The 18913-nt window shown below is 39.8% G+C and overlaps 2 protein-coding genes across 2 annotated transcripts; one reads left to right on the forward strand and one right to left on the reverse strand.

Annotated features, from left to right (window-relative positions):
* Positions 1 to 1062: 1062 nt before the first annotated feature.
* LOC113177802 (HLA class II histocompatibility antigen, DQ beta 2 chain-like) lies at positions 1063 to 7814 on the forward strand. Its single transcript, XM_026382318.1, has 6 exons — positions 1063 to 1227; positions 2659 to 2928; positions 5509 to 5790; positions 6261 to 6371; positions 6854 to 6877; positions 7495 to 7814. Exons 1-6 carry the CDS (start codon positions 1119 to 1121, stop codon positions 7506 to 7508), a joined length of 810 nt encoding a protein of 269 aa, XP_026238103.1. The 5' UTR covers positions 1063 to 1118; the 3' UTR covers positions 7509 to 7814.
* Positions 7815 to 13124: 5310 nt separating this feature from the next.
* Positions 13125 to 17778, reverse strand: LOC113177801 (SLA class II histocompatibility antigen, DQ haplotype D alpha chain-like). Its single transcript, XM_077801833.1, has 5 exons — positions 17660 to 17778; positions 14882 to 15130; positions 13999 to 14280; positions 13594 to 13767; positions 13125 to 13431 (listed from the first exon to the last, which is right to left on the reverse strand). Exons 1-4 carry the CDS (start codon positions 17739 to 17741, stop codon positions 13613 to 13615), a joined length of 768 nt encoding a protein of 255 aa, XP_077657959.1. The 5' UTR covers positions 17742 to 17778; the 3' UTR covers positions 13125 to 13431; positions 13594 to 13612.
* Between the last annotated feature and the right edge of the window lie 1135 nt (positions 17779 to 18913).

Genomic DNA, 18913 nt, shown 5'->3' on the forward strand with positions numbered 1-18913 from the left:
TTCTGCCATTCAGAATTTGGTGTTTAGGGCTTGCACATTGCAACCTGTAAGAAAATATCTGCTCCATCATTAACACCATCCGACCTTAGAAAATTCTTCTCTACATTTTTTGCTTTGTATCCTCAAAACTAAGGGTGACTGTGCCTGAAAGCTGTGAATTTGTGAGTTTTATCTTTGCTGGCATGAGATGAATCTATTTCATGGTTGTGAAGGACTTAGGCAGCTGAAGAATTTATTAGAAAAAAGTTAGCTTAATTAACTTTTCAAATATTTTCACTGAAAAATCATGAGTGCAATAGATTCTTGCATGAGAAACTTGCCAGCAGGGTTGAGTGTCAAATTTTTTTTTGCTTATTTTCTTGTTCTACATATTAATCTGATATTTTCAACAGTAACACATGACAGTTGAGGAACATTTTGCAATACTAAACAAGTTATATTACTTTTAAATGTGTATGTACTAAGATCCAGATGTAAAATTCATGAAAAATGATCCACATTTTACAAAGAGAATTCTGAGATAAGAAAAGCTTCAGTAATCTGTTGATTCTCATAAAGCACATTAGCTGTAGAATTGCAGTTCAAAACCATTTTTTCCTCTAAGAACCCTGCTTTTCTCACTACAATGTAAAGCTCCTCAGATTATCTAACATAATAAAAATAAATATATCTGTGACAATAACTTTCAGCACCCTGAAACATGATCCCCATTTATATTCCCCTACTAAATCACCAAAGTATAAGAATGATAGGTTTCAAATAAATATAACAAAGGTGTTTATACTTGAATCATTTTTTTGGTTCTTTAAACCTCTAATACTTTCTCTCTTCAGAAGTACGTGGGCATCTTCTATAATTGAGAGGAAACCATCACATTAAATGTTAATCCAGAGCAATTTCATAAAGACACAGGGTAGATATTAGATAGAGAGCCTTCATAAAAATTGTCTACCTAGAGATAGATGAGGTACTTCAGCTCCAGTACTGATTGGTTCCTTTCCTAGGGACTTGTTAATCCTAATATGCATGGAAGCATTCACAGGTCTTTCATTCTCTGAAGTGGGTAGAGCAAGTGTAAGCTGCATTGACTGCCATTACTTTTTTCTTTGTTTTCAGTTATGTTGGGCAAGATGGCTCTTCAGATCCTCAGAGGCTTTTGTACAGCTGCTATGATGGTGATGCTGATGATGCTGACCAGCCCAGTGGCTAACTGTAGAGATTCTCCACGTAAGTACAGGGCAGCTGCTCTCCAAAGCTACCATTCTGGGCAATAGGCTCTGAGGGATCCTTGGGGGCCTGGGATGTAGGGAAGGGTGAGTGTCATGATCTAAGAACAGTTTTTCATAATAGATGTCATCTTTATGGAAAAGAGGGTTATATTACATTCTCATTTCCATTTCTAATGTTGAAGTGAGGATAACACCCACCTCACAGGCTCAAACCTGGGAATATTAGGATAGAAGGAGAAGACAAAGTTTATACTTACTGCCAAGAATAGGACAAAAGAAACCATTTTTGAAAAAAATAAATTTATCAAGGACGAAACAGCAGGATTTGTCCTGTGCCCTCTTGTCAAATGTCCTCTAAGATCTTGTCTGGTTGGGGAAATGTAGATCAGCAATGGTCTTTGTATTCTCAGTGTTAGAGGAAAAAGACTCTTTATTCCTCCAAGTGGAGATTTCAGGGAGGCAAACTCTTAATTAAGCATTTGAGTAAACTAACAGGGCGTCTTAACTTTTAAGTTGCTCAGATTTTTGGTCAAATAGTAACTTGAATGGAATTCAGAGACTTGAGTTGATGGTGGACTGAATTTAGAAGAGAGAATTAGGCACAGAAGGGAAGTATATAATACATTTTGAGAAACCACTTATTTCAAACACAGGGGAGTAATTTATATAAATTTTCTCTCAGTCTTCTTAATACCCTTGTGAGGGTATTATGACTTTGTTTTCACAGTTTTATTTTTGATAGGGACACTCTGTTAGTAACCGGCCCAAGCAGTTAATTCTCAGTTTAACTGGACTATAATTTACCTTATTCAACAGCTTGTGCTCTTTTCGTGAATAAATGCTTCTTTCTAGGGTTGGGGAGATATAGGTCCTTTCTAACTCAGGAGCTAGTGAGCCTCACACTGCAGTTGGGTGCAAGTAGCAAAAACAGAGAGTAAGTCCAGGCACAGGAAGGAAGGTATTTTGCTCAGGGATCAAGAGAATATGCTCATCTGGACCAGGGCAAGCTTAATTACTAGGTCTTTCTCTTTGTTCCCTTTAACTCTCAAATTTATGTGGATAACTGTCTCCGGGGTTCTTAGGAGCTTTATGGAAATGCCCGCGATATAAGTGCAGAGATCAACGTGAAATCAACTTAACTCACTCCCCTTGGTTCTCAGGCTCAGGCAGAGGATCACAGGTCCCAGGGCTCCCTCTTAGAGACGGGGCTCTTTTCCCTCTGGTCCTACTCTAGGCAGAGTCTAACGCGCGTGCGCATTAAGGCTGGGGCAGAGCAGCTTGGGGGATTCCTGCTCTGATCTGAGGCGGGTCGCGTGGGGGTTTTAGGTTTATCCGACCAAACCCACTTCGAACCTAGGATAGCTTCGCTGGGTCACAGTCTACAGAGGTCTGAGTGAAACCTGACTGACCACCTGGTGATTTCTCTCAGAGGATTTCGTGTTCCAGTTCAAGAGCTATTGCTACTTCACCAACGGGACGGAGCGGGTGCGGTCAATATCCAGATACGTCTACAACCTGGAGGAGTTCGTGCGCTTCGACAGCGAAGTGGGGGAGTTCCGCGCGGTCACCGAGCTGGGGCGGCCGGACGCCGAGTACTGGAACAGCCAGAAGGACATCCTGGAGCGGAAGCGGGCCGTAGTGGACACAGTGTGCAGACACAACTACAAGAATGAGCTCCGCACGTCGTTGCAGCGGCGAGGTGAGGCCAGCCGCCACACTCGCGGCCTTGTAGTATCCACATTCGGAGGGCAGCGGAAACCTGGGGCCAGGAGGGATTGGGAGCCTCTGGGACAAGAGTTCCCCCACCTCTACCCATCTAGTGGACAGCAAGGCCGGGCGGGGCCCGTGGAGCACGGGAGGGAGCGGAGGGATGGGGACTGACTGCCCTGGGGACTGACTGCTCTGGATCCTGACTGCCCTGGATCCCTGCAAGGCGGCCACGGTTTCCCTGTGTGGCCAGCCTCCTCCTCTGCTGTCTGCTCCTCTTCTTTCCATTCTCTGTGCGTTCTGTCCCGCGCCTTTTTCAAGCTTCCTTCTGGTTTCATACCTTTGTCCTGTGCCCAGTGTCCCCTCCCTTCCATGCTGTTCTCTGGCCCTACTCTGAGTTACCCTCTTAGGCCCTACTCTGAGTCACCCACTGGGCCCCTGAGAAGCTTAACAGGCTTGGTGGAGTTAGGGCTGCTCTTGTAGAGAGTGCAGGACACCTTGCACACCCAGGATATATTATAGTCATGAAATAATGTCTTTTGACTTTTGCTGTAAATCCATGGTAAGTCAGTTTTCTTAAATGACAGTTATTTGTCCCAGAGCCCTTTGAGGAGAGAGACTGTCTTGTGATTGTTGTATGCTTACCTTGTACCTGTCTAAATTATTACTGGTATACTGTGAGCTCAAAAATCTTTGTTAAGTTAATAAATATATGTACTCAGATACGCATTCATTTAGGCTCAAGAGAAAACAGGTAAATAACAACTTCAAAACAAATTATTTATTATTTTGCTTAACTCTTTGAAGTAAACTCTTATTGACTTGATATTAATTTAGAATTTACAAATACAAGTCTAAGGAAAAATTGTTTGCCGAAAACAATACTAGGTTGGGGTTGTCTTTTTTTGTTTTGGCTTTTTACTTTTGGAACTAGGGATTGAACCCGGGGTTCTGGGCAGGTGGGGCAAGAGCTTTTCCACTGAGCTACATCCCGGTCCTGAAAACAACACTTGATGTAAGGCAGAGTTTTCATTTCTTAGAAAAGCTCAACAAATGGCATAATGGAAAGCACTGAATCATTAGAATAAATTGAAATCATTAAATAATTGGATAAAAATTATTTTAGATTGCTTTTGGCCTGGGCTTCTTCATTTCTGCTGTCCAGCATCACCATCATTTTTAGGAGTAGACATTCTGAAAACTAATTTTATCCATTTGAAGAATACCTGTTTCTAGAAAATTACCATCTCAAGCACATCTATTGTGTCTTTTGATCTCACAGCCACCTTGTGTGTTAGGGATTAACAATACCAATTTATATATACTAATAGTGATACATAATAAAACCTTTAGGTAAATAGCTCATAAATTACTCATGGAATCTTGAAGCCTCTCAAAATTACACAGCAGTCATTTTCAACATGGATATAAAATCTAATGGGGGTAAAGTGTCATCAAAACTGGTAATGACTGGAAGCACTAGTATGAATCTATTCCTGTTGTTTTTAATGTTGGTAGGATTGAGAATTCACTAATTCACCAATCCTTAGTCTAATCCCAGTTTATTTATGCATACTCACAATACTTTTAATTTAATTGTCCTCTTCTCCTTCTAACCCGCATCCTAATCCCACCAATTACTTATGTTTTTCCTGTTTTATAAAACGTTCTAACATCCGTCTCATGAATTTGTGCCCTCTGTTTTTACTTCTAATCTGTTTAATATGAATGGATTTTGTAAATCCACATAATTGGCCAGGATTTCAGTCTGAGTCCAGGAAGAAGTAGTCCAGGGTTAAAATCCAAACTGAAAACATACTCATGAGTGTCAATTTAATCAGGTTTGTGACAACTTGCCAAACTTGGAAGCTCTGGGTTGTATTTATATGTTCAACCTCCATTTCTCCTTAATCCAGGTCAGTTTCTGCAAGAATCTCAGAATATTTCCTGTAGAGAACATAGGTGATAATTTGTGATTTCAGAACAAGGAAGTGATTCTTCATAGGAAGGGGATGGAGTAGGACAGGTAGCTAGTAGTTAAATGCACTTGAGTGTTAAAAGAAAATCAGAGAAAAAAGAAAAATGAGATAACAGAGCATATCCTTAAATTAAAAAATTATAAATATTTACTATAGTTTCATAGTAAAGGAATAAGGGAAATACAATCAAATGACTTGAGTGGTAAAGGATAAGATATATAAAATCAGCAGGGAAAGTGTGCCATATTTGTCCATGAGTAGCAATCTGAGAAGATAAAGAAATCAAGGTATGGGGTGCTTTGTTGATGTTATTTGTTTCAAGGCTCCCCTACTTTTCCTTCAAAAATTTTGGAAGTTGTGTTCACTTTTTTGGTTTCTATTATTAGATTGGGAGTTTTATGAAAGCAGGGACCATGGATTGCTGTTTAACTTTACATTCCCAACAATTGTCAAGTTTATGTTTGTTGAATGAACTTAATCTAAAACCTGGAATCCAGGGATTCCCACTCTGATACCAAGGAGTGACTCTTAGAGGACTCGCCATGTGGTCTCACATCTCACCCATTCTCTCTTTTCTTGTCTGTTACTCCCAGTGGAGCCAAAGGTGACCATTTCCCCATCCAGGACAGAGGCTCTAAATCACCACAACCTGCTGGTGTGTTCAGTGACGGATTTCTATCCAAGCCAGATCAAAGTTCGGTGGTTCCAAAATAACCAGGAGGAGACAGCTGGTGTTGTATCCACTCCCCTTATTAGGAATGGGGACTGGACCTTCCAGATCCTGGTGATGCTGGAAGTTACTCCACAGCGTGGAGATGTCTACACTTGCCACGTGGAGCATCCCAGCCTCCAGAGCCCCATCACAATGGAGTGGAGTAAGAGACGACTTGTTTTCTCTCACCATGGGTCCCACATGACAGAGGGCAGAGCTCTTTCTGGTCCAGACCTTCATAGGAAACTAACATCTTTTGTCCTATAGCAAGGGTACCAGAAGAATCCTAACCTAATTGTTTCTCCAGATAGCAGGGAGATCACTGTGTACACTGTGGCCTTGGAACCCAGAACTGATAGCTCAGAGGGATTGGCTATTATGGCTGTGATTGGGGTCTTGGGTCTTGGGCCTAAGGTTATGGATGTGTCCCTGTGAAACAGGCCTCCACTCACCCCTCTCCCTTGCCCACCAACTCTGTCCATAGATCTGTTAACTGGCCCTTCCCTCCCCAAAATGGAGAACCTAGGTTCCCTGGCACTTCCACCCCTTGTAACTTAGGCTGGACTTCAGGCCCTCAGCCAGGGACCCTGGGGGTGTGAAGACAAATGTTGACACTCAGACTCTATTCCCCAGGGGCACAGTCTGAATCTTCAAAGAGCAAGATGTTGAGTGGCATTGGGGGATTTGTGCTGGGGCTGATCTTCTTTGGCTTGGGCCTTCTCATCCGTCGCAGGAGTCAGAAAGGTGAGGCACTCTGGGGTAAATAGGAAACAGGCTGTACTTGAGACCCTCTGTTAACAGAGGCTCTGCGTCTAGAGGAGGTTTTTCCTCCTGACCTGAAGGAAGGAGGTTGGGATGGAGGCAGGAGGAGATGGAAAAACCCAGGGAGAGATGTTGGAATTTGATTTTGCTGGCTGAAAGAGCCTTGCCACACAGTTCACTAGTGGAGTTAATTTTAGGACTTCTTTACTGTTCATCAGTGCCTCAGTGGTTTCTTTTCTAGAAACTTCTTCCATTAAGAGAGTTAGAGCCTTGTTTTCCCTCCCATCTAGTGACAGTTTCATTCACTTTAGGAAGTTTTAGTTTGGGGTGCTTAGGGCCTTGTAGAACACGAGTGGGGAGAGAATATAACTCCAGCTAAATTGCATATCTTATTTTGCTGTGGGGTATGTGAGAGAGCCACTGTTAATGTAATGAGACCTTTCTCTGTAACTTCTTTTTTGTAGGAATTCGTGGTCCGCCAGCTACAGGTAATTCAGCCTTTATTCATTGGGGGGCAGAAGCATATGTATAAGAGAGGTGAGGTTGGGGTACTTGACACAACAGTCTCAGTTCCTGGTGCTTCTTGCTGTGATTATCAAGAGTGTTCGGATCAAGAATGAGGGGAGAAGGCAGTCAGTTTCTATAGTAAGCTCTGGAGGTTGTTCCCAGAATTTGGCCATAACTTTGGTGGCATCTTTCCATGAAATTGGAAGCTAGAGCCATGTCTTGGGTGTCAGACACCAAGGCAATGCAGACTTAGTGCCTTGTATTGGTGGCTACTCTGTACAATTGCCAGTGCCTGAAAGAGCCTACTAGTGGTGGAAAGGTGAGTCATCCTCCAAGTTACTAAAAAGAACAAACCCTTCATATTTCCCAGAAGGGCAGTGACTATTTCCTCACCTCCTACACATCTATGTTAAAATGAAGTTCTGTGTCCTCTTTAGGTGATTTCACTTTACACAGATATCGGCTGAGGTAATAGCAATGTGGCCTGGACCTCAGCTTTTTATGTCTGATGCAATAGGGGATCCAGGAGAAGGGAGGAGTGTAGGTATCCCTCAGGGCACCCTGTACTGATCACTGTCTCCATCCCTTTCATCCACAGGGCTCCTGCACTGAGTTCCGAATGCACTTTGACTGGGATTGGCACTCACTCTTCTGCAATGCCGGCCTGTCCCTGCTCAGAGTTCCCAGCCAGAGGCAGCCTGTCAGACCCCTTCGGATATCAGAGTCCTATAGTGGCTTTAGTGCAAATGCAAGCTCACCTCCTGTGACCCCCTCCCCAATGATCTTCTGTGACTCTGCTTCCTGTATTGACCCTGGAGCCTCTGCCTGTGCACTGCCAGTAGTATCTACTCAGACCTCCAGGGATTCCTCTATTTCTGTAGTTCCACCAAAGACTGCTCAATAGATGCATTGAAACCATCTGCCTGGTTGAAGAGTTTTTTTCCCCCCAATAATTAAACATGATTCTGAGTTATCTGTATCCTCAATCTCCGTAACTGAGCAGAGAGTGGAAAGCAGGTGGAATGAAAGGAATATGGTTTGTGGTGTCCCTACCAACATGTGCCAGAGGAGGGCTTGTTCCTGTAAAGAAGTCTAAAAGCATCATGGATGCTGGGTAAGGGTAGGCAGAGGAGGTAGGAAATCAGCTGTCACTTCCTTCATGGTTTAAGAACCATAAACTGTTACAGTACAGTACATTGGCCTTACACTGTCTCAGTCTCTTCCAGTTGGTGAGTATTGTAAGAATTTTGGGGGGCAGATATAGTGACCTCTGGTCACTGATGTTTTAAGTATATCCTGGCAAGTCATCTGAGCAAGACTAATTTTATTTTGGAGAAACTAGCCAGCCATAAAAGTACTATTTGTAGTTTCCGTGACAAGAAATCCAATTTAAACTCATTTTGTTCTTGTTACAAGAAAACCATGGTCAAGTTGATTTTAGAAGCAATTAAGATCTATATCTCTTTTCTCATTCTGTTATATCTCTGTCTGTGCATCTTGCTTTCCCTGTGTGTTTCTTTGTCCTTGGGTATTTCTTTATGTGTGTTCCTTTTCATTTGTCTCTTTCACTGTGTCACTACCTGTTTTTCTCTACACTTTTGTCACTATCTGCAACTGTTTTTCCTCTATTTTAATTTTGCATCTCTATTATCCACATTTCTCTTCTCTGCACATCTTATCTCTGTTCTCTCTGTGTGTCTGTCTCTATTGCATATTTCTAGAATGTCTACCAAAATTTTACAATTTTAGGAAAAATTCTGTTGACCAAAACTGAACAAAGTAATGCAACTTTACAAACAACATCTTGTATACAGGATGTAGACAATCAGGATTGTGTCCATCTCCCCCTTAATTAGGAACAGGGACTGGATTTTCCAGATCCTTGTGATGTTAGAAATGACCTACCAGTGTAGAGATGTCTGTATCAGCCCCGTGGAGCACCCTAGCTGCCAGAGCCCCCTTACTGTGTTTCTAGTGGAACCCACAAAACAAATGACAGAGCTCCTTCTGGTTCTAGGGTTTCTTCTTAGAGGGGCTGAGTCATATGCAATCCATTCATTGTCTCTTTCCTGTTTACCTGATGCCCCTGCTGAGCTGAAATTATTAGAAGCTAGAACTCCTTTAATCTGTGGACATTATGACCTTTATTCCTGATTATGTCCTCTACCTGGTTATTGGGGAAGTCACTATACCCTGTGACCTCCTCCATGTGGTTGCAGCCTTGGAAGCTGGTCTCCATCTCAGTCTCTAGGTTTTGTCATTTAGATTTCAGGAAGTTTATCTTTGAGGTTATGGAAGGTCATGTCTGAGGAACAGATAGGCCTTCTCCTTCACTGACACACTGTGCCTGAGGAACCTTTAGCAAGGCCTTCCTTCCCCTGGGTGAGGTCAGAGCAGAGATCCATCACCTAGTGAATGTGTAGACAGACACTAACACTTGGGGTTCTACTCTCCAAGATCATGGTCTGAATCTGTCCAGAGAAATATGTTGAGTGGAGTCAGAAGTTTTGTCATCTTCCTCAGAGCGATTGTTGCTACCTACAGGGATCAAAAAGGAGTGGCATTCTTGGGGAAATGGGAAAAACGTACAGGGTTGTTCAGAGAGTCCTCAGTCTCTATGGGTGGCTCTTTGCTTTTGACTTTCCAAAGGAAGGAAGAAGAGCTGAAAGTTGAGTCAAACTCAGAGCTTAGAGAGGCACTGAGATCTATTTGTTCTAGTTGAAACAAAAGGGGAACAGAAGGGGATTGTATTCTAGGGAATTCTTACAGTTCAACATTGTCACATCAAACACATTCTGAAAGATTTTTTTATTGATTCTTTTTAGTTATACATAACATTAGGATCATTTTGACTTCGTTATAAAAGCATGGAATATAATTTGCTCTAATTAAGCTCCCCACCCTCCCACCCTGCCACTTCCCTCTTTCTTCCTCTCCTTTCTCTCTGTTTCCTTCCCTCTAATCTACTGATCTTCCTGCTTTTATAGTTTTTTAAATTAGTACCTTATTATGCTGAGGTTCACTGTGTATATTCATATATGTACATAGTAAAGTTAGGTTAGATTTATTTTATTCCATTTTTCTTCCCTTATCCCCTTTCCCCTCAATCTCTTTCCTCTAGCTGAAAGATTCTTTTTAAATGCAATGGTCAAAGTCTTCCCTATCTTCCAGTGACAGTTTCATAGAAACTACTTTGCCCAGATTTTATCAGGCAGTATAATCTTGAATTAATAATTTAATCAAAATATCAACAATATTATTTCTAAATAAGTTTGCTAACCTCCAAAACAATGGACCCAAACAAACCTTTTTTCCTTTATAATTTGATATGTCTCAGGTATTTGCTATAGTGACAGAAAACCGACTACCACACCTCTTCTAAATTCCACCAAGTTACACCTGTTTCCTAAATAATACTTTCTCATGTTATTTTTTCTTTATAAATTCTTCACTTTGTAATAATATGTTTGTGAAATAAACATATGTATAATAGATGTACATGGAATATATGTTCTGTTAAGATAGCAAATATTTAAGTTACGTTATGATAATGAATGCATTTGTTTTTACATTATTTTAAAACAGAATGTAGTATGGTATATATTACAAAGTTGATACTCAATGACAATTTTTGCATTACTCATGAATTAGTGAATATATAAACAATGTTTTAGGCTCAGTTTATTTGGTAGTAAAGTTTTACTTCCCTTTCCTTTGCTATTATTCACTGTTGCATACATACTTAGGGTTACATTTATGAGAGATTCCTATAGTCTACTTAGTTTTTAGTTAAGAGAATTTTGAATAGAATTCTCTGCCTATGATTTTTTTGGCTTTCCTGGAATACTTTCTTTCTCAATCTTTTTATTTTTCAACTATATATGCGAGCTGGGAGAAGAGTACTATTTATCAACAGTTTGGCTTTTAACAATGATCAATTCATGGGAAATTTTAATCTTACATTCATATTGATTTAATTTGAAGATAATCTGAGATACAATGACTTTTTAGAAACATAACAGCAATGCCATTGTCATAACTAAAATTAAATAAATAATTCCTGAATAGAGTCAGTGTCAATTTTTCTGACTGCCTCTTAAGAATTTATTAAGTTGTTTGAATATAAACCCAAACAGTCCAGCATTTGGTTGATGTGTTTCTTCTGTTTTTTTTTTCTTCAAATGTTTAGTTTCTCTTTTCTCTATTTCTTTTTTGCAAATTATTTGCTAAAGAAACTAAGCTATTTATCTATTAGAACTTTCCACATTCTGGATTTTGTTGGCTGCATCTCTGGGTTTTCATTTATCATGGAATTTGTGATGGGCTCAAAAAAATAACAATAGCACCGATTGTTAGCATATATCAACTATTTACCAAATGCCACTGTTTTAGTCAGCTTTATCACCACTGTGACTAAAGGACCCTACCAAATCAATTGTAGGGGAGGAAGAGGTTATTTGAGGGCTCATGGTTTCAGAGTTCTCATGTCCTCATACAGCCAGCTCCATTTCTCAGAGCTCAACGTCAGGCTGAACATCATGGTGGAAGGGTGGGGCAGAGGGAGCAGCTCACATGATGATCAGAAAGCAGAGAGAGTGGTCTCCACATGCCAGATACAAATATATATCCCAAAGCCACGATCCAATTCCCACCTTCTCCTTCCACACCCTACCACTTCAGTTACCACTCAGTTAATACCTATCAGGGAATTAATTCACTGATTGGGTTAAGACTCTACAACCCAATCTTTTTGCTCTGAACCTTCTTGTGTTGTCTCACACATGAGCTTTTGGGGGACATTTCACATCCAAACCATAACAGTCACATTGTGTAGAAATGCTTTATTTGTAATTCAAAATTTAATTACTCAAGTACTTGATTTGTATGTAGCAAGTATAAATCTGAAATATTTTATGTGATTTTTCAATTATATAAAATTTAAATACTATGATATTAAATATTAATAAAATCATACTTTATGTGTGCAATATGAAATAACTTGAAGAGCTCAAATAATTAAGATATTTTTATTAATACATTATAGTTGTGGGCTTCATTTTGACATATTCATCAATGCACATAATATAATTTGCTCCATTTCAATCCCTAGTACTATCCCATTCACCTCTCCTCCCTCTCTTGACCCCCTTTGTCTACTCAATTGGTCTTTCTTATATTAATTTATTTTTAGTAGTGAATTATGGGATATACATAAAAGTAGAATTCATTGTGATATCTTCATACATACACATAGCATAGTTTGGTAAATTTCATTCTGCAGTTCTTCCCCTTTCCCATCCCTCCACTCTCCCTCTCAATTTCCTTCCTTTACTCTTCTCCCTTCTGTTTTCATGAGACCCCATCAATTTTTTGAGTTCTTATTTCTCTCTAGCTTCTGTAAGTGAAAGAAAATGTAAAACTTACACTGCACATTTGAATCCTCTAAATCATTAAAGGGCTGAGAAAAACAAAAGTACTTTTTCTATAATGTGATACATTCTTTTTAATACAATAATAATGGATATAATTACCTGTGCTTCCTTATGAATTTGTATTTTATTTGTAAGATGCTACCTATATACCAAGAATATTTGAATTCTTTCAATAACTTTGCAAGAAAAGTGCTGTCATTCCCACATTATAGATGAAAAAAAAGTAAGGTTCAGAAATGTTAGATTATGACACTTATAACATTTTACTTAGTGTCATAAGGTTTGGAATACTAGCTATAAAGTTCTGAGTCCTGAATTTAGATTCAGTTTTCTTTGCATCAAATGGTGGTGTATAAAGTATTGTGTTAATGTTTTGTATTTTTCCCAGTTATGTTTTAAGCTCACTGATACAGGTGGCATGGACAGAATATCCTCATAGATTTTGTAACAGTTCCATAATATGGAATCAGTAATCGAAGAGTGGAGAGGCTGAGGTAATATGCCTAAACAATTTTCAAGAGCCAAATGTCTCTTGAGTCTATACCAAGGGCAAAAAAGGCATATATACCTTGGTGCTGAATTGGAGACAGGTAGCAGTGGCCAAGGGAAAAAAACAGTAGGAAGAAAGACATTTTAACCTGAATTTTATGAGGATATTTTTGGTTGTTTCAGTGTTGCTGGGCATGAAACATTGATCTTAGAAATAAGATTATAGGGCCTGAAACAGAAGGATCTCTCATTCTTAGCCATGGTCCCAGTGAGCCCATAGATAAAAGACAGAAAAAAAATCAGTAAAGACCATATAAAAGGAAATTTATTGTTTCCATGGAGATATTGAAACAGGACCACTAAGGGATTCAGAAGATGGGTGAATTATTCCAGGGATTCTATCATAGGTAACATTTGAAAAAAGAATAAGAAAGGAGATTAGAAGGAGAATTCCAAGGGTATCTGAGCTCTGAGGGTATACAGCACCTTAGGTCCCAGAGAAGAGGTGAAAGGAGGGACATTTGAAGAAGAGAAAGAATACGATGCACTAGGCTAAAAATAGGCTAGATCATGTTGCACGTCTATTCTTCTGCTCCTAGAGATGGGCAGTGTACCTGCAAAAAACACACAAGATCAATGGACTCTAAGGGCTCCTGTACTATCATCATGCTACTCCATAGTTCTACAACGATTCAACCACATCTGTGTCAATAATCTCTACTTCCTTTCCTTCCCCCTGTAAGGAGGCTTCAGCTCTGCCAAATAAGAAACCTTACCTTCCCTTGTAGGTATGACTCACAAGGACTCTGGTTGTCTGCGGGTACCACCTGAGCGAAGGCCTTGAAAGATGAAGATTGTCCCCACAATGATGCCCACGAGGCCCACGGCCAACCCCAGGGCACAGACCACAGTCTCTGTCAGCTCTGACATAGGAGTTGGAATCTCAGGTTCTGTGAAAGTGAAGTTGTTGAGGTCAGAATACAGAGTATGTCCATGTACAAGTGTGAGATGGGATTGATTCTCTAGACTTGGAGTACTAGGCTAAGGGAGGAGAATGAAGTCTACCATTAGAAATCCTTAAGAGGGAAAACCAAGTTTGGGGCATTAGGAGTCAAAAGGAAGGATGCTCTGGACTTGACAGAGAACAAGAAGGCACCAAAAGGAGTGGAATTTATACATACCCCAGTGTTTCAGAAATGGTTTGTCCAGGCCCCAGTGCTCCACTTGGCAGTCATAAACATCATCATCAGAAGGGAGGAAGGTGAGGTAAGCAATCTTGAGGAAGGAATGATCACTCTTGGAGAGAAAGCTGGTCTCAGAGACACCTTCTGTGACCAAGTGCCCATTGCTCAACCATGTGATGTTGATCACAGGAGGAAAGATGTTGTCCACAAGACAGATGAGTGTGTTGGGCTTACCCAGCATGACAGGTGTTTTGGGAAACACAGTCACATCAGGAACCTCTGTGGTAAGAAAACAGTCCTGATATGAATGGTGAATGTGAATTGCTCTACCCTGAAATTCTGCATTGTATCCTGGAGGAGCCCTCCTGACAACATTTGCCCACATGATCATCAGAGAGTCCTTCTTCCCCTTATGCCTTCAATTTATTCCTAAACCCTTCTCTCTGTACATTAAGATATTGCATGCATATTAAAAAGGAGAACACCTGCTTTCTTCCACAATAAAAGTGGAAGCTTTATTAGTTTTTGGATTTCTGTCATTTCCCCACTCCTCTTTTTTTTTTCTTGAAGGTTTCTTTCTTCTGAGTCAACACATATTCACTTGCAGACTTAAGACAAATTAAAGCCCTTTTTCTCAAACAGAGAGCATGTATGTCTGTGGGACTCCTCCTTGAAAGTTTCAAGGATCTTTGTGTAACATGAAAATAAGTTATCTGTAAGATGAGAGAGGATGTGAGTTCATTAATTACCCCAAGAAGATCTAGGGACTCCTTGGAAAGGAGAGAGTTTTATAGATAGATGTCTGGCATCAGGGAGGAAGGATATGAGGCTTGGGACGATGGGATTGATTCAATAAAGAAGCAAATTGGTGAACACATACTGTTGGGAGCCGCAGAAGAATTTGAGCGTTTAATCAGGATGTCCAAGTTGTATCTTGCTGTATTTATGTTTTGCAGTGCACCCTGTGGGTCAAAGTTTCTCATTTGGCTAAATATAGGAAGGGTCCAGACAGTCTGCTTCTTCTGCAGGTCCACATAGAATTCCTCATCTCCATCAAACTCATGGGTATACTGGCCAGAGGGACCATAAGACTGGTAGAGGTTTATACCATAGCTAGCAACATGGTCAGCTGATGAGTGTAGGTGAACAGCAGAAAGGTAGGAAAAAGGGGGAGAAAAAAAAACTTTATTAACAAAATAACCAATCAACATATGAAACTCTGACTTTTCAAAATACTGTGGAAATACTTTGAAAATATGAACTACTTTTCATTTTTGCTATAACTGCTAGACACAATTCCTATTGCCTGCTTCCTTACCTTATAGTGTTGGTAGTTGTGTGGTTATGATGCAGTCTTTTTCCTTATGATATGTATTCCTTGAGGGCATAATGTTACATGCCTCATTTTTGCTAGTGCCTGAGTGCCTTACTTGGTGTCTGGTATATTATAATCTAAAATTAAACAATGTAATCGAATGACAGAAGGAATGAATACATTTTTGTGATATTTAACTTTCTTTTCAAAGATGCCATTTATTTCCCTCTGGTTTACAAGTTTTATCTCTCACTTAATTCTTTCACTAGTTAAATAATGAATCTGTTATATTTACTTTATCCCTTGGAACTGGCTCAGAACAAGACACAACACAGTGATCTTTTTTTTTTAAAAAAAAAGAAAAAGCACATCATATAGAATCATATTACTTTAAGAGTTTCTTCTAACTCTTACTGGGCATAAGAAAGAGTATAACAAGAACAGGACAAAATATCTTTAAAAATGATTCATCTAAAGTCTCCGTTGTGTTAACAGTAGTAATCTTTAGAAGAAGAACACTTGCTTTCTTATGGAGTAAGAAATTGAAGCTTTATTAGTTTTTGGATTTCTGTCATTACTGACTTCTCTTTTTTTTTCCTTGAAGGAGATCAATTAAGCACTCCCCCCCCACCCCTGTCTACACATATTCAGTTGCAGACTTAAGACAAATTAAAGCTCTTTTCCTCAAATAGATAGCATAGTGTGCATGTCTGAGGATGCCAAAGCAGAATGGCAGCCAGAACAGTATGATTATATTCAGACAAACCTAACTGGACATTTTTATCAAGATATATACAAGTCTTTTAGTATTTCATCTTTCCTTCCTTCCTCATTTACAATTGTCAAACATTGTGCAGGGTCAGGGGGCAAGGAGTAAAAAGTCAGTTAGGCATGGTCTTTGCCCACAAGGAGGTCTCATAAGGTAAGTAAAGGAGCAAATGCAATGTACTGTGGTGAATTTTGTATAAGGAAATAGATAGCTTATAGTCCAACAGCCTGTACAAATAACTGCCAATCAAACCGAATTGTACCATCCTTTCCTGTTCCCTGTATTTTGTTTTCAGATTTCCTGGAGAACTCTACTTCATTCTGAAAGTTTCTGTTTAGTTACCAAGGGTTTAGTTAAGTCTTCTCATCAACATTCAACCCTTCTGTCCCAATGTTCTGCTCTCCAAGTTTGTCTGTTCCTCTTCTGACTCTTTCTTTCCTCTAACCAGCATGTTTGCCTTGGTTGATCACTTAACAAGACCCTCCCCAACACAACAAATCTTCCTTATTCTCGCAATAAATGGTCCTGACTTCTTTTTCAAATACAAAAGCTGTAATCATTCATTTTAGCTGATACTTGACCTGGGCTGCGACTGTTGGGTGGAGATCATTATGTTGCTGTAACAACTAGATCCACAAAATTTTTATAGCTTCAGCCTCTTCTGTGTCCACTGTCCTGCACAGCAGTGGTCCTTCTGCTTTCCTGTACCTGCTTCTGTTTCCATTAGTAGTCTTTGTACCCTCTAGGAAGCAGATAGAATATTGGATTCCCCCAAACTTAGCTTATTGTGTGATTAAAATGTATATTAAATGAAAATTGCTATTTTTGAGTACCACAGAGACTTTGGGGAAGATTGACAGGTACATATGTAGCAGAACCAAGATCTCAATTTTTCAATTTTTTACTTTGTTAAATAAAAAGTATAAAGTTATACCTGTAACGGGAACAAGAGGGAAAAAGTTGACATATGTGGGTTTTCACTATTTATAAAGCACATCTACATACATATTTTATTTGAATATTTGTGAGACAATGAATATGAGGTAACCAAGGTTAAGGTGGACCATGTGGTAAAATGATGGTCTCCGGACACTCAACCTGTTGGGCTCTTTTTACTCACTTCCCACCTGTGCCACCTGCCAGCATGGATATGTGTGCACATCTGAGACAAAAGGAGATCATTCTGTGTATCTATATAGCATGCATAATTCATGGAACTGTTTTCCCCAGATATATTACAGGAGACATATAGGAAAAACTTCAAAAGTTGTTCAGAGAAATTTGAGAATAGTAGTTCATAAATTTTTAGTAATCAAAAGTTGTCCACACATGAAAACATCCCTAATCTTTGAGACAACAATGACAGAACATCACAGAGACCTCCACATTACATTCCTGGATCCAATATTAGAAACGGATCATATGCTTGGTTAACTCTACAGAGACAGATAGCTAAGAGAATAGACTGGCCTGAGAAGAAATTTGGGAAATCTCTACTCAGCCCATCTTCATCTCCTTTCCCTTCAATTCCCTGTTTTGCAGCTCCAGGGAAGATTCCTTAATTGTGCACTCACCCACAATGTCTTCACTTGCACAGGGGCTCATCACGGTGGTCAGAGCAACGGCCCAAAGGATTAGAGCTCTGTTTAGGATCATCCTCTTTCCAAAGTGATCTCAAAAGCTGCTGTTCTGAGTTGCAAAGCAATTGTGAGGACTGAACCAAGGAAATCTAGACACTTAAACCAAACCCTGCCAGATCAGATTTTAGCCAATCAGAAAAATCCCTTATGATGATGCCTCAGTTGCCAGTGCAAAGATCATAGTAACAGGTCTGGAAGCAGAGAGGGGAATCCCCTGGTTCTGATGCAGCCTCTACTCAGTAGGTGTGAGGGAATGCTTTGTGAATGGACAGAGGATTCTAAATCAAACTCCTCTCTTGTGTATATGTCTGCTAGTCACAAGGGGGATGGGAATTGTTGAGCAGTCTTATGAATAGATGAAGTCACCAATAATATAGCTTAGGGCCAGGGTGGAGGCACATGCTTATAATCCCAGCTACTTGGGGGGGTTAGGCAGGAGGACTGTGAGTTCAAAGCCAGCCTCAGCAAATTATTGAGGCCCTAAGCAACTCAGTGAAACCTTGTCTCTAAATAAAATACAAAAAGGGCTGGGGATGTGGTTCAGTGGGTAAGTGGGTCTAATCCCTGGTACCAAGAAAAAAAAAAACCAAAAAACAAAAAAAAGTTTATTTCAGGATTTTCTGGGTTACAACCTCCAGGAATTCTTCTCTGAATTGATTTCCCCTCCTGGGTACCTCCCCACCCCAACCCCCACTCATAGTTCTCTGGTTTCCTTACCTATTTTTTTTAAGCTCCCATGGTATGTATGGAAGTCTCTAAATCTTGAGTTGACCCACCTACCTAGGGGATCTCTTCTGAAGGTAACCAAACAATGCCTTTGCCTTTTCTATTTGTATAAACCCATCTAGGTAAGTTTTTCCCTTGCTATTAAAGGCTTCAGGTGTTTTTACTCAGAGGTATAAAAGGGGATTTAAATGTTGTGTTGCCCACAGTTACTATATGATCTTTTACCCAGATCAGATTTTTTTCTTCCCTTGTATAATCTTTATGCCCTGTGTTTTGGTGCTGCCTGACCATATTTAGTCAGGAAATTCAGGGATTTTTTAAAAAGAGTTTTCTTAAAAACAAAACAAAACAAAACAAAGCTGAACTTTATTTTTTAAAAGGATAGACTTTCTTTTCTTATTTGTTTTAATTATTTACACATGATAGTACAATGATCTTGACATATCATACATTTGAATCATT

This window comes from Urocitellus parryii, chromosome 8 (assembly GCF_045843805.1).
Source record: "Urocitellus parryii isolate mUroPar1 chromosome 8, mUroPar1.hap1, whole genome shotgun sequence".
NCBI lineage: Eukaryota > Metazoa > Chordata > Mammalia > Rodentia > Sciuridae > Urocitellus > Urocitellus parryii.